Source organism: Xiphophorus couchianus, chromosome 22, assembly GCF_001444195.1.
Source record: "Xiphophorus couchianus chromosome 22, X_couchianus-1.0, whole genome shotgun sequence".
Taxonomy (NCBI): Eukaryota; Metazoa; Chordata; class Actinopteri; order Cyprinodontiformes; family Poeciliidae; genus Xiphophorus; species Xiphophorus couchianus.
This window is the reverse complement of record NC_040249.1, coordinates 11,337,495-11,364,248: the sequence shown is the minus strand read 5'-3', so window position 1 is coordinate 11,364,248 and position 26,754 is coordinate 11,337,495. Positions and strand designations below refer to the sequence as shown.

General features: G+C 37.6%; 1 protein-coding gene across 3 annotated transcripts in view; it reads right to left on the bottom strand.

Annotated features, from left to right (window-relative positions):
- The window catches only part of LOC114138252 (semaphorin-4G-like), a 33,311-nt gene extending 10,319 nt beyond the window's left edge, over window positions 1–22,992 (bottom strand). For all 3 annotated transcript variants that reach the window (XR_003594177.1, XR_003594178.1, XM_028007391.1), the window contains exons 1-10: window positions 22,715–22,992; window positions 15,302–15,585; window positions 6,879–7,027; window positions 5,175–5,237; window positions 4,344–4,442; window positions 4,067–4,160; window positions 3,873–3,986; window positions 2,584–2,738; window positions 1,707–1,882; window positions 303–447 (exon numbers count right to left, since the gene is read on the bottom strand). Coding sequence is in view for 1 of the 3 variants with exons in the window: in XM_028007391.1 (XP_027863192.1) it covers window positions 303–447; window positions 1,707–1,882; window positions 2,584–2,738; window positions 3,873–3,986; window positions 4,067–4,160; window positions 4,344–4,442; window positions 5,175–5,237; window positions 6,879–7,027; window positions 15,302–15,431 (1,125 nt within the window). In the remaining 2 variants the exon portion in view is untranslated. The remainder of the gene's footprint in view (window positions 1–302; window positions 448–1,706; window positions 1,883–2,583; window positions 2,739–3,872; window positions 3,987–4,066; window positions 4,161–4,343; window positions 4,443–5,174; window positions 5,238–6,878; window positions 7,028–15,301; window positions 15,586–22,714) is intronic.
- Between the last annotated feature and the right edge of the window lie 3,762 nt (window positions 22,993–26,754).

Here is a 26,754-nt window from a genome sequence, read left to right as displayed (position 1 = left end):
TGAAGAAATGCTTAAATTCACCCACAATAGAAAATGTCTCCTACCACAAAGTCGACCGCTGGCCCCTCTCCCCTTTTGTTAATTGCCATAAAAAATGGTTTGAGTCTCTCAAAGCCGATTTTCATTCTCTGCCTAGTTTCCCTCCATCTTTAGTGCAATGTCTTAATGAATTCATCTTGTGTGATCTCATCTGCTCTCTAGCTATTCCTATTTAATGCAAGTAGAAGATGAGCTTTGTTCTAATTTTAATAAAACTCAAAAGCCATCACTGTCTGTGTAAAAGTTTGTGGATGTGTGCTTACAGTTCCAGGTCGTGGCTCAGGGATTTTTCCAACATATTCCTTCCAGGTGGAGCCGGAATCCTGGCTCTCCATGTAGGGTCCTCGGAAGGCTTCTTGGACTTCAGACAAAGAGAACCGACACAGTGCAGACGCCTTCACGTTTTTCCTTTGTACGTCAAGCAACACAGGGAGAAAGACCAGAGCACAAGTCACAAACAATAACACTAGTAAACCAGGGGTTACCATGGCAAGAGAAGCAGAGGTGCAGCGGGGCCACGGCTCGTCAAAGAATAGAGAGACAAACAGGAGGAAAATAAGGAGGAAGATGATGAGTGCTGACAGAGATGAAGCTCATTAGAAATCATAAAAGCCTGAGAACGGGAATTAAGAGTCAACAACAAGGTTTAGGGGAGGTAAGAGACAGAATTGGAGCTGAAGAGAAAATAACATCAAGATATATGGAGTGTTATTTGTTTATCCTGTTTGCTTTGATATACAATAGCATTTTCCATTGCTGCTGCCTTAGGGTGAGAGATTGATTTATGCAGCAGTGATTCACACAAAAATCTTCAAAGTCAAAAGTTCAGTGCAATTTTGTCTTAGTGATAACTTTGTCAGTATGTGAACGCAAAAACTGAGTTCCTGTTTTAGCCCAGAAAACTCCACAAAAATGGACAAAAATTAATTTGAACTGATTTGCAAACCAAAAAGCTCTGAGCCCATCAGTTCCGATAGACTGCAGGTTTTGTGGCTAGTTGCAAAACGTCTGCAGCTCCTCCATAGTTACCACGGGCCTCATTGCTGCATCTCTGATTAATGCTCTCCTTTCCCAGCTTCTCAGTTCATGTGTATAACTGAGCCTTGGTAGAATTGCAGTTTTGTGATGCTGTTTAAGGTGCATGAAAACCTTTGAAGGCAGCGTATGTGCTTTAACTACCAAAGAGTTTCAGACAAGAAGAAGCCCTCTTTACATGCCTCCTCTTTGAGTGATAGCAAAGAGATGTAAACGGAAATTTATTGCAGACATACTGAAGTTATTTTAAACAATTCAAGCAGTGGCCACAGTTAGCCTCCATATATTTATTTCTGTGCTAAAAGTTACTGAATAAAAAGAATCTCCTTGTATTTTTGTTCCATTTGAGCCACATAAATCTGCCGTTTTTCAACATTCAAAAGCAACTAAAAATCTGTGCAACCTTTTCCTAAACATCTGTAAACCTTCAGCTCATCAAACCACTTGGACCTAACGCCCTCTGGACTTAGTTTCTCTGCCCTCTTTCTATCTCATCCCCTCCTGAGATCTGCGGAAGCTTCAATGTATTGGCTGTTGCTTCTCATCTTAGTCTCACTCGTCCGCTTTCGCAATCTCAATCCCCCATCCTTCCCACTCCACAACCCGAACAGAGATTTTCTTTTCTTACTCACCACTCCAAACCGAAGATGCCGTAAAACAGAGTGTCCTGTGGGGTGAGGCCATGCATTACGAAGATGCTGCGCAGCATGTTAAAGTGGAAGTCGTACTCGGGCAGAGAGCAAGTCAGTCTCGTCTTTAGGAAGGACGTCCATCGTTTCTGGAGAGTCAAATGGCCTCCTCGGTCTCCCTGAGGGACAAAAATGAGGAGCAGATGAGGAGAGGAGAGTCATGTAAGGCGAGGACTTCAAAACAGCCAATGTGTCAGGAAGACATTTACAACTGATGTGGGTAGGTGTGAGGTGCCATGCTTCATATCTGTAACACCGCTAGAAATCCAGAACTGAGGGCGCACAAAAAAGGGGTTATGACCCCCTCGTGGAATTTCCTTCCCTTGTATCAGATCAATAATAAATGTCAAAGCCACACACACAACTGATACAGACATCCTTTTATGATAACAATCTTTAAAAAAAAATTATTTTGACCTGAAGTTTTTGATACTGCACAAGAAATCTTAGAGTATTTCTATTATAATAAAACAGATTGATCTGTATACCTCCAAAAACAGCCCCAGTGAGCTCTTCATTACAGACGAACAACAGGGTTATAAAAGGGAACAGATGGCTGCTGCCTTTCAGGGCAGCGCCAAATGTTAATCATTCACATTTTAAAAAGAAAGATGCTAAACAGCCTGTCTCACTTGCATTCATCCTCTTCAAACCTCACTGGCTCTGCAACTAATTCATCACCAACCCAGTCTGTTCCTGTAATTATGCCGCGCTCCTTGACTCTAAATGTGCCTCCCATCCCGCCCCTCGTTTGTTACATCAGCTAAAAACTTCACACATTTACCCTGATGAATACATAAGACCTTGAGTCTGCACTCACCTTACAAATTCGGGCCACACGAGCAACCCTGCTGTGGCTGTAGGTTGTAGATTGCTCCTGGCTCTTTTCAGTGAAGAAGAAGTAGATTTTATCGTCATCTCCATTGCTGCTGCCCAAACTCTCCCTGACAAGAGCTGAACCCACAAAGTCCGCCTCTGCAAGGAAGAAGAGATGAATTGACTCAAGCTCTGCTTTTTACAGGTTACAGCACCTAAACCATATTTATACCTCTTAAACCTTTCCCATTTTGTTTGTCACTTTATGGCAACAAAATGTATTGTATGTTATTATATTTTCATATGAGACTAAATAGTGCATAATTATGAAGTCGAAAGAAAAGTGTGCTCCGACAAAATCCTTTCTTTTCTGCAAGAGTGTCAAAAATAAATCCATGTTTACAGTGTCCTTAGTTTGATAAGAGGTGTGTAGGGGAGACAGCAAATATGTAGAAATGTGTCCCATGGTCAGATAAGATCAGTGCTGAATATACCATGCACTATGAATCACGGAGGTGGGAGCATCATGTTACGGGGATGCTTTTCTTTACTGATATGATGAATTGAACTAAATACAATCCTTGTAGAAAATGCATCACAGGCTGGGAAAGGCTTGAGAATCAAGATAAACTTAAACATCTGAAACTAAAATATGATGGAAGCATTTTGATTTAGTTAAACTGGCTCATATACTCCCGATTTAAATCCTACTAGGAATCCTTGGGAAAATGTGAAAATTGCTTTTCACAGATGTTCTCTATTCCATCCGATTAGATTTATTTATTGAAGTTAAGTGAGGAAAATCATAAGTCTGTAGATGTCCCTCCTCCCAAGTACATACAGATGCAATTGCCAAAAAAAGGGGTTCTACAACATAATTCCCTTCCCAATTATGAAGTATTTTGTATTATCACATAAAATGCCAATAAAAAACATTGAAGTTTATTGCTTCATTGTTTTAATGCTAATAAATTTGCAAGCTGCTGTACTAACTACAAAAATTCTTGCCTATTTTGGTGTATGGAGTTGCTTAGCGTATTTGTATTTGTGTCCCATTTAGATGTAATAAAATTAAAGGTGCCATTACATACTAAATTTGCTATATTAACTTATTAATCAATCTAACTGCGTGCTCGTTCTCATTAAGACCAAAAACATTACATTGTTAAACAAATTGCTAGGGGCCATCCAGAAACACCGTCATAATGTTAAAACGCTTTAAAACACATTTGGATGGCGCAATCTTGCCATCCAAACGTGATCAAATGCGTCTATTTCAGGAAATGATCTCACCATTCAGCCAGCGTGTGGGAGCATTCTCTGTCTTCAGAGCGGGAGTTGGAGCGTTTCGGCGAATATCTGGAAAGCTCCAGAAGTCATACCGGGAAGCTGTGTATATTTGCTGGTCTGAAGCAAAAACAAGGTTTTGCGTCATCCAAATTTGAAGACAAATTCTTTATGAAATTGAAATTTTTCATGTGGCTTACCTAAGATGAGGGCAGTGTAACCTGTTATTGGCCCATAAGGACATTTATCTTTGCCTTCTTCAGGCTGAGAGGATATAATAAACCTCTTTTCATCCTAAAGGAAAAGCAGAGAAACTTTTATTTTGAAACCAAAAACATTAGTTTTTTAAAAAGTAAATAAATAATACTCAAAAAAGCAGTTTTTGTAGCTAAAACTTAAAATGAATCTACCATCTATAAAACATGTGATATAAATGTGGTGGATTGCTGAAGAAAGAAAATGTATTCATGGACATACAACATATGCACAGAGGGGCATATAGGCGTGAGTCCCACACATGTACAGGTGCGTAGAGTTAAACCTCTGCAAGAGGCGGATGTGATTGAAACACTCTGTCTGAAAGAGGAAGAGAAAAAACACACTTAATTAAAATAAAAGGAACAAACAACAATGTGTGCATTCAAATATCAGATGTAACATAACAGCAAATAACAGCATTTCATATTAATGAAATTCATATTACGTGTGCTGGTTTGTTAGAGAATGAATTACACTAAATATAAATTTACTCTTTGATTCAAAAGCTTAATTGGAAGAAAAGCTCTGTAATATTGGCTAAATCCAATAAGGAAAGTTATTCTCAATAAGCAATGGTTGTTAATTTTAAATATGGACAATTATTTTACATTTATCTGCTACATTTCTGATATTATCCACTTATTTTAGGAAGCAAATACTTAGGCACATCACTTTTAAGCACCAAAACAATTGGACCATTTGATTTCATTTAATTTAATTTTTTAACCTTCGTTCCTAATTATATTTCATCCCTTTGCTCAAGCTTAAAACTGCTAGATGGAACCTTAGAGAGTATTGAACATTTTGACACATAACACCAGGATATGGTGGTAAAGTGCTTCAAACATTTTGAAAGGATGTAAAAATGGGCCAATAGCCTTATTCCCCAGTAGAATTAAGGATTTCACCAGCATTTTAACTAAGAGAGAGAGAGAGAGATTTGGCAACTGCATTTTTTAAGAAAATGTAGTTTTTTTTTATCATTACAGTAAAAAAATAATAAAAAACTTAAAAGGAATGACAGGATTAAAATAAGAACAAAGAGCCAACCTTATTGTCTTTTCCCTTGAGCACACACTGAAGCTTTTGCTCAGTGGAGGCCTCCCACTCGATCTATACCAGTCCAAAGAACATAAAGCAAGACAGAAAAAATAAACACCATTGAACACTTGAGGATATTGAAGAAATTACCACACAATTGATGGAAAATAGATTTCCCTTTTGTCACCCTGGCATCTAAAATGACTACTGTTGAGTAACCAAACGTGTTTTTATGTTATGTAACAGATATTTAGCTGAGCCCACAAAGGAGATGGAGGCACAGGAGCGCTTGCAATGCAGTGCTACACACACACATAAAAACATTTGAAACATAGAGCAGAACAGATGGAAGAAAACACTTGCTAATTGGAGTCAAATTGTTTTGTGGAAGAATCCAAGACAAAGTCATAAAATAACTTCAAATATTTTTTTTTTCTAGGCTGGCATATAAAACAGCTCATATTAGTGGCTTTAGCCCAATAAAATATTAAGAAACACTTATCTTATGAAACCTAGAGGCTTTTCTTGGCTTAATATTAAAAGTACAACTCAAATTTGAAGCATTTCATATAGCCTGAGGTAGCCGAGTAAAACATTCAACACATAAACAGCAAGAAGTGTAATGTTCATTGTACCACCAGCTAAGGATATGGTTTAATTGCTCTTTTTATTATAAGTTACCTCAAGGAATATCTAAGCCATAACAAGTCCTAGAGATGTTTACAACAGCTTGACTATGAGAGTGTTTCAGTCAATTCTCCACATAAATACACCAAAGGAAGTCTGTGATGAAAGTTTAATATCTTCTTCATGAATACTGGCAACAATTCCTGCATCCATACAAACATTGACTTTTCGTTTACTGCTCTGCCTTTGTTATATATATATATATATATACCGTATATATAAAAACAGGACTACACAATCCTCCATGTGACCGCCAAATAAAGATGTTTTATAAACCTTTCAATAAAGGTGCTTTTTATTGCAGTAGCATAACATGCTGAACATTTCAGAATGATATAATCTTTAATTTGAGGATCTTTCTGTAATAGGGAAACCTATCCACAGTGAGAAATAGTTGTTCTGGACAAAACTACAAGTGTTAGAGTTATGAAACAACTGAAAATTTAAGAAAATTAAAATTTTAATTTGAGTCAGTTCATTCAGTGTATAAGACAAAGATAACCTACTGTAAAGACAATAGTTTAAAGTAAATAAGAAGAAAAACATGTAAAGATATACAAACTCCTAACCTAGGTCAAACTATAACCATCATTTATTATTGCTCAGCATTGACCTAAACAAGCCTGCACTAGGAAGTACAGTTTAAACATTAAACATCATTGAAGTAAATTATTAACAACAGAATTAAACATTAGGTATTGGGTTTTTACATATATATTTATTCATCTGGTAAGACTGCATTGAGATTTATGTACAAATTAAATTAACGCAAAATTCCTTTATTTGTTCATTCCTGAGGAGGATGTTGATGCAAATTAAAATCTTTTTCTCAATTTTATGCAGCAATTAAAGTGGCTGCAGCATAATAGTGGTCTGCTTTGCTTCGACCTCAAAATGAAACATTTTGGATGTTTTCTTTCATAAGTTTCCTGCACTGGGGAGCATAAATGAAACAGCAAAAACTGTAAAAAATACATGCCATGTGAGCACAAAACATGCAGCAACACAACAAATAAACAAACTCACAGTGAGAGCGGAGCTGGCTGAGATGTCAGAGGCATTCAGAGCGAAAACGGCCCCACGGGCCCCCACGTAAAGCCGCTCACTGTCAGCCTCCAGCAGCATCGTGCTGTAGTTGACTGCAGAAGACTCAAAACGCCTGTAGCCCTCGAGACCTGACGGGAAAAGAAGATGAGAAGAGGACAAGATTTTAATGAAGGTGACTCCGCTTCTGCTGATTCTGTAAATAGGAATAATGTCTGGTAAACATACTAAAGTTTCAGTATATCTTTAAGCCACTCTTGCTCAGTCGAAATCAGCAGCAGAGAAATATTTACCATTCATGAATGAGCTTCTAAAATTGCAGAGGTGACACATTCAAAACCTTTCTATTGTAATTGGACTTCCTTCATTTATTTCTGTGGAACATTTCTGTGAAATAACAATAGGTACGGTAGAAAAAGCCACTTTTGTACAGCCTCACACATTAATTGCTAGGCATAAGCACAAACTCTTTTCACTGGGGCCTTTGATTATACTCTGTCTCTATGGGAACAAATGCAGGTTCAAAAATAACCTGGCTCAGAAGAAAAAGGTATTCTCCATCATTAGATTTTCATCTTCACGACCATAATGTACACGGCAAGGTAAAATATTTGTTGAGTGGTGATTAAAGTAAAAAAAAAAAAAAAAAAGTAAAATCTGATAGGGTTTTGCCCACAAACGTGTCATGTAAGACATATTAAACCTAGAGACAGAGAGCTTTCTCAATCCGATCTGACAGGATGAGGATAAAAAAGGCAAAGCAGAATTTAATCTTGGATGATGGATTTCCCACAGCAGGATTTTTGAATGTTGATGCAAAATCACAGAGCAGGTGTTGCTGTTCCTGTCTTCCTTTACAATTTGAAACTTTTATTCAGTTGTCTGAAGAAAAATACTTGAGTTAAATATATGGGTTTGTTTTTTTTTGTTTTGTTTTTTTCAAAAAACATGTTTGAAGCTTCTTCCTTGATGATTTTGAATATGATCCATCCACATCTTTCTTTTTAGTTCCTTTCTTTCCCATAGTTACAATGTCCCCACCGTCTAGAATGTAGTGAAGAGAGCCAAGGGAAGGACCTTGCCGTTAAATAAAGAGGTTATGTGATTAAACAGTGCTGGATAAGAGACGCTGGTTTGTGGCAGGGTGCATTATCCTGTTGAAAGAGGCCACAGTCATCAATGGTTACCATTTACATGAAAGGATGTAAATGGTCTGCGACAATGCTTTGGTAGGTGCAGCTGTGCAACTACATACTTCTGAGGTGTATGCGGACATATTGTAGGCGACTCCACCCCACTACCTCCATCCTGCTTGGAGGTGGTGGGGTGGTTTTCAATATGCAGGTGTATAAATACGACTTAGTCACGGATTTATGGTGACGTATTTTAATACGTATTAAAAGAAAATAGTGTAATATCATAAGTAGTAAAAAGAGCATTATCCAGTGCTTTACACATGGATAGCTGTTACACAAAATGCCGAAGTAATTTATCCACCATAACTTTAGCACCCCCATGCATCACGCATAGTGCATACTCACATTTTACCACCGGGTAAGTGGTATGTAGGTGGTAAGTAACATTGACCTTGCAGGACACAAGGCTGCCCAGCAGAGCCTCACACTGTTTGTGCTGGCTTGTTTTGTTTCTATAGCACATCTTGGAACCATGCATTTCTAGGTAAGTGATTCACTCGGTCATCCATGAGAAGTGAATAAAATAAAAGAGTGGGTCAGTGCTTTCATGCACTTTCTCTCAGAACCACCAGTTTGATTTAAAGTAGTTTGCTTGTTGCATTGAACCACCCAGACCAGTCTTCTCTGCCCAAACCCTTGTCTCTAATTCACCATAGTTTTTTTTTGTTGTTGTTGTTGCTTGGACTACTTTTGAAAAATGCTGCCCAACACTTAATTAGTGCTAATGCCCAACACTAACCTGCAGCTCCTAACCTGAGCTGCAGGTTAGTGACGTTATGACTGAGTTGTTTGATTCATCGGGACGTGGCCTTTGTCAAACTCTCTTACCCTTGCCCATTTTTCCTGCTTCTAACATATTAACTTCAATGACACAGTATTTACTTGCTGTCTAATGTATCCCTCCCACTAGCAGCTCTAACGATGAAAAGATAATCAGTGTCATTTACTTGGTCTGGCAGTTTCTGCCTGATAGGTGTGATCTTATCCAATTAATTTTTCCAGCACTCATCAAAACCTATGAAAAGGTCAGGATAATTTTATGCACAGATCACTTGGCTATAAATCAAGGTGCTACACTAATAGCACAAACATTTGAAGACAAAGTCCAATTCTATTCTGCAAACAAAAATGCCGCGTCCAACGAAAATATAAGGCTGATCGTATCTGAGTTCATCCAACATCCTCAGTCGAATGCTCTCTGCATTTTTCTTCTGTCAAGCTAAACAGCTCCATATCCTTTCTCACCACTCCTTTGGCCTTTCCTGACTGGATGTTCAATCTCCAGCATATTTCTCCAAATATACCCAATATCTCCCTCTCTGTGCAAGCAAACTCTGTTTTATCTTGATATTTCTATTCCCAAACTATCCATCCTGAGCGGTGCCTATGGACATCCTCCTCCTTGCTCTTGTCCATCCTCAGCATTCTAAACACAAATCTCAGCTATTTTTTTTTTTACTGCACATGACTACCTTTTAATCAGTGGCATAAAACGTTGCCTGGAATCACAGGTAACATTTATTTAATGTTGTTTTGACTCTTATGCATATACTTTAGCAAAACTGTTGAATAAACACAGAGTTATTTGAGTAATATTTACAAGTGCTAATTATCTCAGTATTATCCATTTTCACAGTTTTTCCTCTTTTAACAGCAACACAAGCATAACAAACCATTTAAACCTGGTTAATTAGTCAGGCTCTAGTAGACACCCTGCAAGCAGCTGCTTAAAAACACAGTCTGTTTCCTCCCACCCCCCAGTTTCCACTCAATGACAAGTCATGTCTGTTGCACATAGAAATATTTTGAAGCAGTGAAATTAGCTTTTTTTTGTAAGTGAGGGAAAAACGTTGGATCATCTAGCAGTGTGCAGCAACAGGTGGGGGAGGGAAAGTGAAGCACTGCTTCATGAAACAGCTGAAAATTTCCTGGCATTACATTAAAAGTACACTGATCTGCAAATAGACTGAAGCAACTTTGACACATGGCTGTTTAGCACCTTGGTACCAGTGTCAATACCTTGACACCAGAAACTGACCCGTCTGCTCTCATTTTTCAGTAATTTCCACACATTCCTCTTAAAAGGAAAATGTGTTTCTTCTGTACTACTAAGAAAAAAGTGTTGGTAGCTCAGTGAGCAGAACTGTTTTACTGTATGTGCAAAACTCCACTCACTTTGGCAATTCATCAGAAATTTCATTAAAAGGTAATTTAGCTTCTTAAACAGGGTGACAGAACAGCTTTTGGAACATTTTGGAACAATAAATCCTTAATGAGGCCATTGTTTTCACCAATGAGGCCATCAAGGTCACACGAAAACCTGGCTCTTCCCTCTATTTGAGAGGGTAGTGGTCATTAGTGCACTCTACTGCCATTCAGTGTGATTGTTCCTGAGAACAGTTTATAAGCCAGATATTTGCAACTAAAGTTTTAAAACTAAAAGACTTTTGGATGAGAGGTGAAACATCTTCAAGATACCAACAGAAGTCCAGTTGCCTTCATTTATAAAGGAGTCATCACAAAGTGTCAGCAGATGGTTGAGATTTCATAGTTGAGCATACCGATTTCCCACGTTTTTCGTGACAAATTCCTTCATTTCCCACAATCCAAAATACTGGCAAGTTTAATGAGATAATTGGGGACATTGCACTGTTTCTTCACCACCACGGCAGCCACTGCACACCTTATCAACTCGGTGTCACACACAAAACAGTTCAACGTGAACACTGTTTCCTGCCAAGCAGTTTATTGTGCGACTAGACCACCATGTTGAGGATGACTGAAAATCTGCATGCAGATGACTGCATCTGCATCAAGGTAACCAAAAGACCTTGTGAAGATGCTGTCTGAAGCTGAGAATGCATTCACAGAGGAAGGATCGATTATGCTATAACCAGCATAAAAAACCAGGTAAGTCTGCAATTGCACTCAGGAAGACAGACTGATTTCTGGACACATCCTGCGGTCTGATTAACCTGGAGTTGAAATGTTTGGCCAAGATAAACATTGTTACATCTGAAGGGAAAAGAGGGGAAGCTTACAAACCTGATAACATAGTTGTGGTGCACGGGTTTGGTGGCATCATGTTTTAAGGCTGTTTTGGTGCAAAGTGAACTGATGTAATTTACAGAACAGATGACAAAATAAGAAAATAACATTAGATGGAAATATTGACACAAAATTTCATCAAAAAACACCAGCAAAGGTATTACAGATTGTGTACAAATGGTGCTATAGGTATCTAAATTCCTGGTTTTAGCTGCATGTCACTCTCCGGTTTTCCAAGCTATATTTGGATGGATCTGCTTGACAGTCCAAGATACTAATGAGGTCACATGAAGACATTCAGTACAATGTGTGTTCACACGCAGACACTAACAACAGACGTTAGAAACCTGCTTGCAGCAGAAAGTTGTACAAGTTCTAAACATATAATCTATCAAGAGTCCACTTAGCCTGAGTAAACATGACACCAGTGTCAATACACACAGACATCTCTGAGCCTGTAAGAACCAAAGCAATATTTGGAAGCAGCTTGTGATGTACAGCTAAGTCAGTGTCTAATTAAAATACCCGCAGAGATTGATGCTGAGCAGCTTCTACGATCAGGTGCGGTAATTTTGACGGCAATTAAGCCATATAAATGCAAAGACAATCTACTTCTCATGCCTGCCAGAGAGCGATGTAGCCAAAAAGAAATGTGTCATGAATCCACCAGCCACAGTCAATTCACTTCCCTCTGAATATTGCATGGTTATCACGGAAGCTGTCATTAAGATTCCTATCAGCTGCTCTGAAACACAATGCTCTCTGTTCAGCTGAGCAGAAGTCATTTCCTAACCTGAGCTGCTCCCGGGTCTTCAGGTGTCTACTTTTATCCTTTATTCTCAGCAGAAACAAGAAGAGTTCTCGTTCTCTGGGGGATTTCAGAACAAGAACTTCTCCTACACAGTAAGAGCATCTCATTATGGGAGAAGACAATGCATTATGACTGAAAAAAAAAAGCTGACTTTTCCTCTAAGCAATCCAAGCATTAAGACGCATGACATGTTGTTTGAGTGAGGACTTGACAGCAGGAGTGAAGAACCTCAAAACATTCTCACTGGGAGTGTGGCACACCACAGAGAAATTTATCAGGGCTGCTTTACAATAATAAGTCCCAAAAGCACATTTTTAGCTTTGGCTTACAAGAGCATTGCAGAAAAGGTTGTCTGAGTCGGGTTGTGAAACAAAAAGGTTTGAGCCAGTCACAGAGAGGAGCCACAGTGATGTTATTTACTGAGCAAACACTTGGAGGGACCTCAGCTGATCAGCGCAGTACACTGCGTTCAAGGAAACACACACCCACACACGCACGTGCACACAAAGCATACAAACACACACACACACTTATTGAACTTCAAAGCATTGGACTGTGACGTGGTGACAGCACAACGCACAAGCTCATGCTCTGCCGACAGACGTGTTTACTGCTCACCTTTCTGACATTTCCATGAATCTCAGAGCAAATTATCACAACACCTGACAGGTTTAAATTAGGAGAGGCTTTCTCGTGTTTTTTCCTCCATTTAAAAGTCTCCCCATCACCCAAATGGTTGGAAATTTATTTAAATTGATAAACCTAAAACATTTTCACCTAACATAATTTTTTTTGTTCTTTTTTTGAAGAGAAAATAGTAAAGTTGAAATGTTTGTATGCACAAATGATTTGTCTAACCACTCATGTTTGAAAGCCTTAGTTTTAGATTGCAGAAAAAATAAGTATTGAAGGTATCAGGGGAAAAAAACAGTTTTAGTAAAGGGCAAAAGATTCATACTCCTTGAACTTTTTCACATTTTGTCGCATTGTAGCCAAACACTGAACTCTATTTAATTGGATTTGATGTGGCAGATTGCAAAACACTCATTATTATCAAGTGGAAGCATAATAATACATTCAAACATGTGGGATGCCTTTGTATTCAGCCAGTCTGAGTCGATATTTTGTTAAATCACCTTCACTCCAATTACAGCTGCAAGTCTGTAGGGTATTAGCTGCCAGTTTTGCAGATGTAAAGACAGCAAAAAGTAACTTTCACACATTCTCAATTAGACTTATCTAGATTTTGACTAGGCCATTCTAACATGAATTTGGTTACAGCTATATCATTTTAATATCGATCTAGGGTCTGCCGTTATGTAAGGGAGAGCAGGTTCAGGGTTCAACTTCTGCTGAAGTTGTTTGCTTTGTGTTGAACTGCTACAAAAGGTTACAATAACACACATTCAAATTTATGATTTGGAAGCAACAAAATGTAAGAAAGTTAGAGAAATATAAATTATTTTTCAAGGCACAGTATCAGTTTAATAACGTAATAAAAAAGGAGAACAGTCAGCAACAACTAAGGTGACACCAAGGAAAAAATACAGAAAAGGATGTTGACTTAGACATCTAAGCAGACAAGAGGAATGGATTAAAAAGAATTTGTTTAAGAGGGTTGAAAGGTTGAACGAGCACAAATTATAAAAATGAGCTACACATAGACACCAAGAGGGGTTTAAATAAAGAGGAGTAATGGGAAATATTCAAAGAAATAAAACTGTTTAGAAACAAGTGGGATCACTTGAAAAACTCTGTAAGTTGCATTAAGAAATTTTCAAAAAAGTATCAAAAAATAACTCCTGTTATAACGATTCACACATCCTTACACAAATTGTATACCGCCGTTTTGCACCACACTACAACAGTTGTCATGGTTACGGTGCTTCTCGACTACTCTCAGCGAAGTCAGACACCCTGGATCCTCTGCAGGGATCCAAGAGAAAGCAATTCACACATCTGCTTGTGTCTCCACTGCACCTCAGGCTACATGCCATCGCTCACAAGGTAAGTAAATAATTATCACCACTAAGCACAAGAAGAGTAAAAAAATCATTACTGTCAAAGGAAGAGATACAATGTTTATTCACAGGAGTGAATAACTGGGATGGTTAAAGAAGGAAAGAAAAAAAACAAGAATGGAGCCATTTTAAGGTGTGAAAGAAAGAAGCAGCAAAAAAAGATCTTAAAAATACAAGGTCAAAACATTAAAATTTTAACTTAAAATTTTGCATGAAGTTTTTTATTATTTAACTGAGCCCGAAGTGGCATTCAATATTATTCAAACTTTGAATGGGGGGAAAGAAATGAAAGAAATTATAGCTTTTAGGTAAATTTTAGATGGTCTTAAACCCTTGGCCATCATTTGCTCACATTCACCTTTGGTTAAAGAAAATTGTTGCAAACTTAAAAGCATTGGAAATGGTATGATATTCCTCAACCCTTGTCCTCATAATAATGATGATAATAAAAATATATGAGCATGAGCTTTTCTTAACAGCAGCACAAAACTAGGAAAGTTACATAAGAAGTTAGTCACACATGCTAACTGTAACGAAGATAACAAACACAAACTATTCCATTCAATTATTTCAATGATTTTCAATTTCTTATTGTGCAGAAATGTACTTCTGGGCTTGTCTTCATTTTACAGAGTAAAGCACACAACCTGACATCGGCTGGTTAATGAGATGGGCTATCAGCTGAGGAAGAGCCTGCAGTCAGCTGCTTAACAGTCATGCCATTTGAAACTTACCAACTCTAGCTTTAAAGCAAGATTACCTGGATAAGCGTGAAGGGTAGAGCTGCTTTAGTTATGCCAAGACTGTAATCAAAAATACCTCCAAACAGATCAAATTTAATGCTTTGCAAGCCAGGAAAATGTGTAGCGTCTTTTTATGCCAGGTGATGCGTGGCGCAGAGCAACAGGTGGGTAAAGGGAAGCACTGTGTTATTCTATAATCCATATATACAGAGGAAATCTGGCTCGCTCTGGGACTTTCTGCATTGTTTAATAAAAAAGACTTTGAACCGTAGGGATGGTAAGACTAAAGATTTGAATGTCAAATCTTTGACATTAATGGTATACCAGTAACTGGTCCATTCCTAATAACAATATATTAATGTAACAGATTAAATAAATTAGTTAACATTGGTATTGGTGTTTTTACACATGGTTATCACACAGAGAAAATTTAACACTGGTTCATGCCAGGTTACAAGCTAAGAAGATGGAAAGAGATGGAAACACTACAGTAAAATACTAATCACAGAATATTCTCAAACATTTTTCTGGAGAATATTTTCAGATTGCAAAAACCATGAATATAAATCTCAGCAGACATCCTTACCGCTGTTCAGGACGGTGACACGTGGAGTCACGTCCAGGTCCAGAGGCGTTCTGAATGGAAAGCCATTCGCCACTGCACACAATGAAGTGAGCAAAAGGAGCATCGCTGCCATGAAGTGAGCTCCCCGCATCTCTGCTGGGCGTCTCTTAGGGTAGAAGCTCTCCTTTAACAGGTCGGATGTGTGCACAAAGACTGTCACCTCTTCAGACAAACACTCGTGGGCTGTTACTCTTTTCCTTCACTGCGGGGTTCCTTCAGTGTGCAGAAGCAAGGAGGGAAGAAGCCTGAAATAGTAAAACACACACAGAGCCAGTGGAGTTAATAGTCTGTGATTGAGAATGGCAAAATAGGGAGAAAAAGTTGGTGCAGCAGGGTTCAGTCACAACAAATGAGCTGATGCATAGGTTGTTTCAAGAAATACATAGAAAGTGCATTTGATCAATTAAAACATCATGTGCTCCAAACTCTCAGAACATTGATTAAGAGAACAGCAATCTCATAATTTAATAAAAAAAACACAACTGAAAACAGAAACATGTATGCGCCAACATCCCAACCCTAAACTTGAGGGTTAAGCTGCAGAGAAGAGTAATCTAGATCGATATGAGGTGAAACCAGTTCAACAGTGCACGTACCTTAGAGGAGACAAACCCACGAGTGGATGAATGGTGAAATATGATCATCTCTTCGAATTGTGTACGTGTGTGTGTGTGTGTGTGTGTGTGTGCGTGTGTGTGTGTGTGTGCTGTGACGTGAATGCCAATGTTGGGTCTTACTCTGCCAATGTTCTGCAGAGTAAGACCCTGTTCAGGAGCAGTGGAAGATGTGATAGCGAGAGGAGGAAAGGGATGAATTGTTTGTGTGTATCCCATGCACCAGTGCCCTCAACGACTGACAGAGAGAAAACACTGGCACACACTCTGAGGAGCAGCGCAAGCCTTGTCCAACCTTATTTGCAGTAATGGTAATATCTCTCTTTCATTTACTGCCTCTCTTTTAAGCAGTAAAAGAGAGAGACACTAACTGCTCCCAGATCCCAATGTAAACAGCCACACTCTTCAGCACTTTCCATCAAACAAATCATGTCTAAGTCCTTCAAGCCGAGAGTCCAGAGTTTTTGCTTAATATACCACACAGACAGGAAACCAGGCACAGCATTAATCTGTTGATCAAAAATGAGAAAGATAAAAAGAAAAAAACATATAGCAGGTTGAAAAGTGAAGTTCTTGGTAGTGGAGGCAGTGACTACACCTTTACAGAAAGTCTCTGTAGTTCTCCAAGGCTAACACCATGACAACTGGCTTTAACGTTGCATAATGCAGCAGCAAGAGCGATGCACTATATCTGTGATGGTGACAGCAATACAAAGAATCAGAAACTTGAGTTTTATTGTCACAAAGAGAAAATATGGGCTCTGTCAGACGTTGCGTTTGGGAAAAAGTTGCATCATCACATTCCTAAACAAGAAAAATCACTTCCAAAGGTAGAAAGGACAGGGAGTAAACCTGTGATGTCTTTGGTTTGGAGCTTGTTCTTGCTTTTTTGTTTTTTTTGTGGTAATGTATCATTTCTTCTTAACAGAAGGTCAAACTAAACCACCTCTTTGACAAGCCAAAGTAAACTGAGATTAGTAGCCAGCCACATGATGATGCAACAGCGATCTGCGGGTATTTATAGAAGAAAACTCTCTGCTTTGTTGGGAAAGTATTGATTGGCGGATTATCAGGATTCCTTATAAGTTAGCTGCCTTCATTTACACACCAACATTGTGTAGGAATTAGCTGAAGGTCTCTGAAAGAAGGCTCCTACACTTAGCTTGTAAGTTTCCAAAAAAGACAACTTCAGACCCTTGGAAATATTTATGCTTCAATGTAGCCATCTTTGATTCAATTCCCAATCTTGGGACATTCACCTCTTCTCTTCATGCTGATTTAATGTCTGAGTAAATGTAACAAACTGAGTAAACATAACAAGTGCCACAAAACCTAAAAACAATTAACTACAGATGGTAAACTATGACAACATCCGTGATAAACCTCAAACCGTAAAGTCTTGTTCCAAACATTAAGCCTAACAAATTACCAAGTTAATATCAGTTTATTAGACCAGAATGACAATAAGGTATAATATTCCCTGTAACAAGCTAGGGAAAATTTAGGCTGCTATCAATATTCAACATTGCTGTTATAGCCGATAACCAACATTGATCAATATTACATATATTTTCCTAACCCGTGAAATAAAGATTTCACCACTGGAATAGCTTCTCTGCTTCAGTTAGACAGACCAGTACATTAACTGATACCGATGCCAATACTGATGTTATATCATGCCTACAAATGCCAAATAAAACAAGTGAGTTTTGTTCCTCCTTTACATGTGATATAACACTCTCATAAAGATTTCACCACTGGAATAGCTTCTCTGCTTCAGTTAGACAGACCAGTACATTAACTGATACCGATGCCAATACTGATGTTATATCATGCCTACAAATGCCAAATAAAACAAGTGAGTTTTGTTCCTCCTTTACATGTGATATAACACTCTCTGCAGAATACAGGAACCATACCTTACAAGTCTGAGCAGACCAGTTAGGCTGCAAGCAAGCCCTGCTGCTGCTTTCAATTTCTGCTTGGTTCTTAAAGGTCAGAGATCCTCACCTCCTGACATGCAGAAGATATGTTCAGGTGTTTGACAGGTTCTCATCATTCCCAGTAGCATGGCCACGGATTGATGAGACCAGTGTAATCATTATGATAACTATTAAATATGTATTTACACTGGTATTTAGACTGGAGTTCTCTGACTGGACTAATTTTAGCAGATTTTTATTTTCAATATTAACTCAAGGTTAAAAAGATATGGTAAAGACATTAAAGCTGTGATAATTATTATGTTTTTGTGCAGCAATAAGAACAACTATTGTTTTTCTGTTCTAAATAGAAACAGTCACATCATGTTATCTATATTTATTTGGAGTGTTTATTTAAATATCATGTTTACTTTCATGTTTTTATGCAGTAAGAATCTAAAAAAAAAAAAACATAGCTATACTTAACATTATTAACATTTGATTTGCTAATGAATTTGTAATTAGAATTGCATGATGTCAGGAAACCATTTCATTGTGAGACTATTGCTGATTATAGTGATGGTGTGTCCATCAAAGCCAGTTGAAAAAAGTTCTTAGGATGCAGAGTGTTGATGCACAGTACTTAAAAGATTACATCCAACCAGATGTCAAAGCAGTCCTTTGCAACTGCAATTTTGCAAACGCTCTATTTGCAATGTAAATCATTTATTCAGTACTGTTTTGACAATGTTATTGTGTGAAACTCACTGCCAAAGGAACATAAAGGCAAGAATGCAAAACAACAATAAAAAACAGGAAATTAATTTAAATTATGTCCTCAAAAACACGCTGGCTCTGCTTGCATATGTTGCCATTTTATTGTCTCACCACCTTGCAAAACTTCCACTTTGGGTTTGTGACGGCTTTGCAAAGAAAAACAAACACCACATGTACAATATCTTAAGTACCGTAATAAAAAGCTCAGCAGCTTTAATAATTGGCACTAGGAAGAATCATTTCAACCAGCGGACCCTCAAGCTTTAGATGTCTTAGAGTAATAAACACAGAATGTCTGAAGTAAAAATTAAATCAACTGAGACGTTACAGTGAAGGCTTATTGATCTCTGCAAAAGGATGTTAATTTAGAACCGACGGGCAATTAAACTTAAGTTGATGGCTTCAAAAATGTGACTTTTAGATTTCTTATGGTCCCCTAAGAACAAGAAAAGTGGAGTGTCAAACTTAATCTATAAAAGTACGGCTACTTTTTATGAGTTTCTGCATTTGGGAAGTATTCCCATTTCACTAATGTTACAAATTTACTCTGCTGAGGAGCAGTTACTGCAGCCATAAATCCCCCCAATGGATGTCAGCTGTAATGATTTGTAAGATTTCTCAATCTGAGCGTCATCTAAAAAAAGCCAACAACAAGAAAACAGAAGAAGTTGCATTCAGGGACACTTTTATTAATCATTCACTTATCTCATGGTCTCAGTAAAACAGATTGTCTTGATCTAAAAGCAGTCAGGCAATCAGCGTCCTATAATGGTCCTGATAAGGAAGAGCAGTTCTTTATGGGTAAATGAAATTTGAAAATAACAGAAAAGAGAAAACGAGAAATAAAATTGCAGAGAGCAATTACTCAATTTTCACCACTCTCTATGGTCAAATATTTCTGATTTCATCTTTGTGGCCTGAAACTCAACAATTCAGGAAACTTTAATTTGCAGACTGGCAACCAAGCAATAAGCCCAAAATGTGAGAAAACATTGAGCCAGATGACCTTTCTAAGCTGCTGATCTCAGCCCCAAACATGCTCTCTGTCCTGTGACATTCATTCACAGAAATGATTTTGTCAATCAACCATAAAGTGTCCATGGACTTAAACAGCAGAGCACGATGGTGACAGCTCCCTTAACAGACACCACTTATCCTAAAGAACATATAAAGCTGAATTTCTCAGCGTACATGAATGTGCCTGAGCAACAAAGCAAAGAAAAGATTACAGTCAAAGTTACTGAGCTGTGCTTCAACCAATAGATAGATGGCTTTAAAACCAGCAGAACTGAACGGTACTTGTTCACAATTCTGCAGCTTTACATGTTTTACAGGCGCAGTGGTGAATAAAACACTGAGCTCTGTACATCCATCTCCAACACTAGAGTTATTCTGATACAGAGGGTTAGCTGAAGACAAAGCTCTCTCACTGAGATGCTGTTTGCCATCATTTGTTTAGAAAAAATTATTCCTGTTTTAAATAACAGAAATAATCTTCTCTTTCCATTTCAGGTGTGATATCAGCCTAAAAACCCATCAAGAGTCGTTGGCCTTAAATTCATAATTTCTGAGGGCATACAGGGACCTGCATCTTCTGTGAATATAATAATGTTATAGTCGGTTATTACAGATATGATTTATAGCTAAAGAAAAAAAACAAGATAGATAAAACAGCTAAAGGGTGCGTTAGGGTCCCTAATTATTTACTTGCAAAAATACTAAAATGACCACATGCAGACTTGGGTGTTTTTGCGTTAATCAGCAACATCCTTTTATCTTGAAACAGTCCAGATGACTCCAGGTTCATTCCCCCCTTTGCCGATCACTCACATACATGTTGACATTTCACCCCATCCTATTTCCATTTCACACTTCTCAACAAACCTTTTCACAGCCATTTTCTTGAATAAATGTTTATTAAGTATTTTTGCTAAGTGGTGAGGACAAAGAGTCCTAAAAATGTTCATATCCATCCATTCATTAATGGTCTTTACCCCATTATTCTTGTGCTCTTGTGCTTGGTTAGTAAGAGGCAGAGTAGACTGCAGGTCTCTGGTCTGGCACACAGTCAGTCCTAAGGACAGCTTGGAGAAATCAGTAGGCCTAAAATGTTTTTGGACGGTGGGAGGAAGCTGGAGTACCCGAAGAGTACCCATGCCTGCTCATGGAGAACATGCAAACTTCATGCGGAAGGAGCCCGGGATTTCCTGCTGACAGCCAACAGTGCAAATAACTAAAGATTTTATTTCTCATCCTATTCTCATTGATTGGAGTTCTGATCCCAGTTTGGGTCCTTTGACTATTACGAAATATGGGCTTATGACGCCTGATCAAACCAGAATAACTCATTGTTATTAATTTATTTGAAGCATGCTTAAATTTCTATACATAAGGATATTGAATTTGACTAAATTTGAATTTCAAAATGTCACATATGAAACATCATACATACTTCACCAGAATGCTCTTTTCCAAAGCTGCAAGAACAAAATTACATAATTTTACTCTTACAGCAATGACAAACATTCTGGGCAGAAATTATTCTTGTGGGGTGTCAAATATTGTGCAATTGGTCAGAAATTTAGAGTAGTAATTATTGACAAATGTTGCACTGAAGGACCTCTGAGGACTTTCTAATAATTCTGAATTAGAGAGCTGGAGAAATATAAAATATCTTCACCAGAAAGAACATTGCTCCAAAAATTATTTAATGTTGCTTTAAAAAAATACAACAAACAAGATAGGGCAGCATGTCTATCAAGCAGACAACTGCAGATTTGCAATCTGAGCAGACAGCTTGACTAATTAATGATCTCATATAAACTATAAAGAGCAGGAAAACCAAGAGGCACAATACTCTGACAATACACAAGCTTTTGCACAAAAGTACAGCTAAGTTTAGGAGGTGAATATTCTAATTTTATTCTGGTGCCTAGGTCTATGAATGAAAAGAACAAACAACAACATGTTTTAAGTTACGTTATTTAAAAAACAGTAACAAATCTATTATTGTAGCTGAAGAATTAATAGTTTCTTCATCTACAAGAAACTGCAGAAACATGTTCAGAAACATGTTCAGTTTCTTCAGTCGTAAAAAGTCGTCTCTTCCGTCTTTTAAAAATATTTTTAGATTATGTTACATATTTAAGTTGTTTTTGTTATTTGCTTGTTTAAATACCCTAACATTAGTTATGGTTATCACAGTATTAAAATCTCATGTGGGCCCTTACCATGTTTACAAGTGGCAATGTAGCCGGATGACTTACTCCTACTTGAAACTAGATGTTTGTTACAGTCAGAATTTATTTTAGCCATCAGTATTTATCAGGCCTGGCCCTTTGGACTCCTAATAAGAAGAAACAGCAGGATATTGACTCACTCAGAACTTAAAGACTCTGAAAGAGTCCAAACAAACATCTAGATAACAAAAGAGTTGGAAACCAGCTCTATAAATGTTACCAGGCTGATCAATCAAGCCAAGAATCTCCATTAAAGAGTAGATAATGGAGTTTATTTGGTTTGCATGCGCTTCTCTGGGAGCTTAATTACTAGCTGGCATGTAAGACACTGTCCAGATGATGACTGGGTAACACACTTTGAAAGATCTATGCTCCTCCTGCACCTTGTGTGTTTACAGTGCATGCTCTCAGCTGTCTCCTTCATATGTGGATCCTGCATAGATAGGTCTGGGAAATGTAAAATTACTAAAAGTCACTCCTGAAAAGTCTAGATTACACCGCAGTCATGCAGAGAGACACACAAAGGGTCAATGGATGTTTTCATTATACAAACATGCAATTTAAACACACTGCGGGGAATATAGTGAGGTGTCACCCTATGCCAATTTAATATCCCTCAAGACAAAATACTTGTTCCACATCGATTCAAGAAAATAGCCTATATGTTGTTTGGAAAAAAGAAAATAAAGAAAAAAAACATGACAATAATGTGTCTAGAATTTGATCATGATAGGACATTGTCAGAGTAACAATTAAAGTACCACAATAAACCAGAACCCCCCCGAATAAGACTATTTTCGTGTAAGATTTAGTGTATCTTACCTAAATTCGTGTCCCGATTCCTCGAGAAAATGGATTTATTCGTTTCCAGCTTGTCATAATCGAAGTGGACTTTAGCCGCTCACTATCAAACAGCGACTAATACTCAACAGCTCCTCCGCTCGGCTACCGTCATCAGGTGTCCCGCCCTCTTTTCACTTTCTTTCTATTAACCTCTGAAGCCCTTTATTTTTCCTGTTCTCAACAATGAAACGTTATGTTATTATGCGAAACCTCATGGGTTACCAGCCTACTTTCCAAGGTAATATTACCAGGTGCAGGAAGCGCAGCGAGTTGCGGTAAAAGTGATAAAGGTGGACGCAGCCTAACCCCCCTAGTGGTGAGACACTGACCCCTAGCGTTTACTTTGAGAATTACATAGATTAATGCATTTAATCTATGTAATTAAATGGAATGCATTTACCCATTCCATTTAGGAGTATTTTAGTGTGTCTGAAAATTTCAAACTCTGGAAGTAATAATCTTTGACTACTAGTAGTATTATTGTGGTCTATTAGATAAAATGAGATTTACTTCAGAGATGGTTCTTGTATAATTGTTTTTGAATTCACGAGATAGATGCTATTTTTGAGAAAGTAAAAAAAAAAGGTTTTAAAATTAGTTTAATAAAGAATTCAGAGATCACAAACTGTTTTAAAGAATATTCAGTCAGTGTGCAATAAATATTTTTCCATATCCCTTTATTTAATCAGGTAAACCCCGTTGAGATATAGAGCTCATTTTCAAGAGGGACCTGAGCAAAAAATTTGCAATACATAGCAACCTGGTTACAAGATGAGCCCAAGGTGGACTAGTCCACATGATGCAACTTTCCTTTCTTGTGAGAGATGAGCTAAATAAATCTTATTTTTGTACTTTCACAAACAGAATCAAGTGTGTTTTAAACAATCTTTGTTTAGTGTAGTTATGGCTTCAATGTAGTTTTTTTAAGATTTGCAACTTGAGATCAAGGAGGCCTCCAAAAAGTGTTCAAAGTGGTTTGGCAGATGAAGGGAACTGATAACCTTGGCGAGGCAAACTACAACTGAGCTCTTTAGCAAAATTTATACAGTTTTACCAAGCAGTTGTCATATGTTTATAACAGAGAGCTGGACTAACACAGAATTCAGTATATTTATAGAAAAATGGAAAAAAAAACCATAACCAGATAAATGTTTGGGTGGAGAGGCCAGTAAATTGACAGGGTGGAGTCAGACATATTCTGTATTTTCAAGAAAATACTGATATTGTTCAGCTTCACAGTATTACACCATAAATTCTTGCATTTTACAGTTTTCACAGAACAATATTATATCCATTCCATATGAAAGGGCATGCAACTTCATAACTATATGATGTCATCGTACCACCTCCTGGTGAGGTTGTACTATAATGGTGGTGAGCCACATCACCCAGTTCCTAAACCACTGATCTACTTAATCTGAAAATTTAGTTGATATTTATTACAATTATCCCAGTTTTTCCTGTGCGAAGCATGACTTACTGTTACATTTATTTATTTATTTATTTATTTATTTATTTATTTTCTATTTGCTCATAGCAACATTAAAGCTGCTGAGTTATGAGTCAGAATTTTCAAACAGAGAACAAGTGGTTCTGGGGAATAGCTACACCCAACATTTATGGCTCCCTGAGGCTAAAGCAGACAGGAAAATAAATACAAAGGTTTTAAAAGACAATTGAATTGTGAGTTTGTTGACAACAAATTAAAGGTCAACTGCTTTTTCAGTGTTTGAGAGACTAATACGTGTTCAAAAGATAACTCCAAGTTTACTCTTGCTGTTTCAGGGTCTGGTAGCTTTTGTGTGACTCATTCATCTAAAGTCATGTGGATGAAAAACCCACCTGCGGCTCCTCATCTGCCACATCCCTCGGGTAAAAATATGATTATATCTTTTTGATTTCCACAATAAGTGAGATTAATGTAAAAGTTGTAATCTAACAGCCAATAGAATAAATGTGACTGTTAGATATATAATATTTCTTTGAAGATAAATAACTGAATAAGATAAATGAATAAATGTGACTGTGAGGGAAACTAGCGCCATAATTCTCAAGTCAGACACTTGATTGTGTGTTTGTAAATCCTGCTGGTCCTCCGCTCCTTCATGAAGTCCTGAATTGATCCCTGTTGCTTTGCTTCAGAGTCCAACATAAACTCTGATCATTAGAGCCCACAAGGGCAGCTGTCTTGAAGCATACTGTTTCTTCTCTCACACATACAGAATTTTTAATCCATTCTGAACGTATAAATTAATAATGAATAGAGTTTGTAGCATTCCCTGGGCAAGCAGTGAGGCTGTTTTTCAATTCAGAAAGGGATTTGTGTAGGTCTCGGATTATGTTTCAGACCTCCAGCTCCATTAACCAAAAAAAGCAGACCCAAACGGGACCCCACTGAGAGAGTTAGCTGAAGCTCACGATGAAGAAAGGAGCAACACCGTTGCTGGCTACCAGGGCAACTGCTGCCTTCAAAGAAGTAATGCTGAGCAGGTTTATATGCTACAGATATGCAGTATTAGTTACGTGGCAGGGTGCAGCGCTTTATCATTTTACTCAGTGCACGCACACACATACACACACGCCCCAGCACGCCTACACACACACAGACACACACCAAAGAAATGTGTTCAGTTATTGACCTTCAAAGTACTGTCACCTCAGCAACATGGCTTCTGTTTAGTGTGCATGGCTCTCCTTTTAGATTTTGCAGTGTGGTTCAGCAGACTGTTTACATTCTTTGAAAAATGATGTATGTTAGGTTTACTAATGACTAAGTTGATCTTAGAAGCAAAGGTGCCTGGTTGTTTAGAATATGTCCCCTTTTATCGGCCCCAACAGTCCCATGCTGCCACCTGCTAAGAGCAGACATAGAAAATGAACATTCAAAGACCCAATTTGTCATTTCATTTGAGCAGAATAAAGCTCTGAGGACTATTAGATGTTTTTGCACCAAATATAATTTTTTGTAAGATTATTGTTTATTTTGAGCATATCAGCATTTTAAAGTTATATTAACAGCATTTCATATTTTTACAATTTATAGCATTTTATTTTTTATTTTTATTTTATCTACAACTACTACTCAGTGGTAGTTGTTATTGTGTCTTGTCTCTATGTTGTAACTGCGAAGTAATTTCCCTGCTGGGATGAATAAAGAACTTCTATTCTATTCTATTCTATTCTATTAACAGAGACCTGCTAAGGTGAAAACTCTTTCAGTTTTGATCAAACGTTCATAGTGGACAGGGATATCATATTTAGTATGGGCACTTAATTAATTTAGCAAGTGAACAGATAGATTATCTTTGCATAAAATAATATAAATTGCACTTATTGGACAGACCAATGCGTTAAACAATGGGAAACTCAGAAGAACTCAGTTAACACCTTAGCAGTAGAATTGAAGATTGTTTCGGTCCCTTTTACAGCGGCGAATTGTTAAATCACCTCCTCAATCAAGTTAATGCTTGAGTACACATTAGTATTATGTCCAATAATAAAAAAAAAACTTTAGTCCATGTAAACATATAAAAACTTATCTTTGAATAGATAAAACAAGCTAGATTTACTCTTCTGATGTAACTTCATTAAAAATCTGCAAGTAATGCCAAAACCAGAGTCTGTGGCAGGGAAATAGTGAATTTATTTAAATTAGCTTTCTGATCAAGTGGTCAAATCCAGCTAGATTTGTTGATTGATTAGGGTCCATGCAAGCTTTGTGGCTCAGTTTAGTTTTGAAGTAAAGCAGAAATGTCCATTTGAATGTTAGAAGTTTGGAGATTTCCGACTTTGACTTATTGAAAAAGTAACTGGACGTATTTTCCAGCAGAGGGCAACATTTACCTAAATTCTCATTTGCACAAACATACAGTCCATCAGGAAAGTATGCACAGCTCTTCACTTTTTCCACCTTTTATGTTACAGCCTTACTTCAAAACAAATTAAATTAATCTCGTTCCACAAACTTCTCCACACAAATACCCCTTTATGACAATGTGGAAAAAGCTTGACTTTTTATT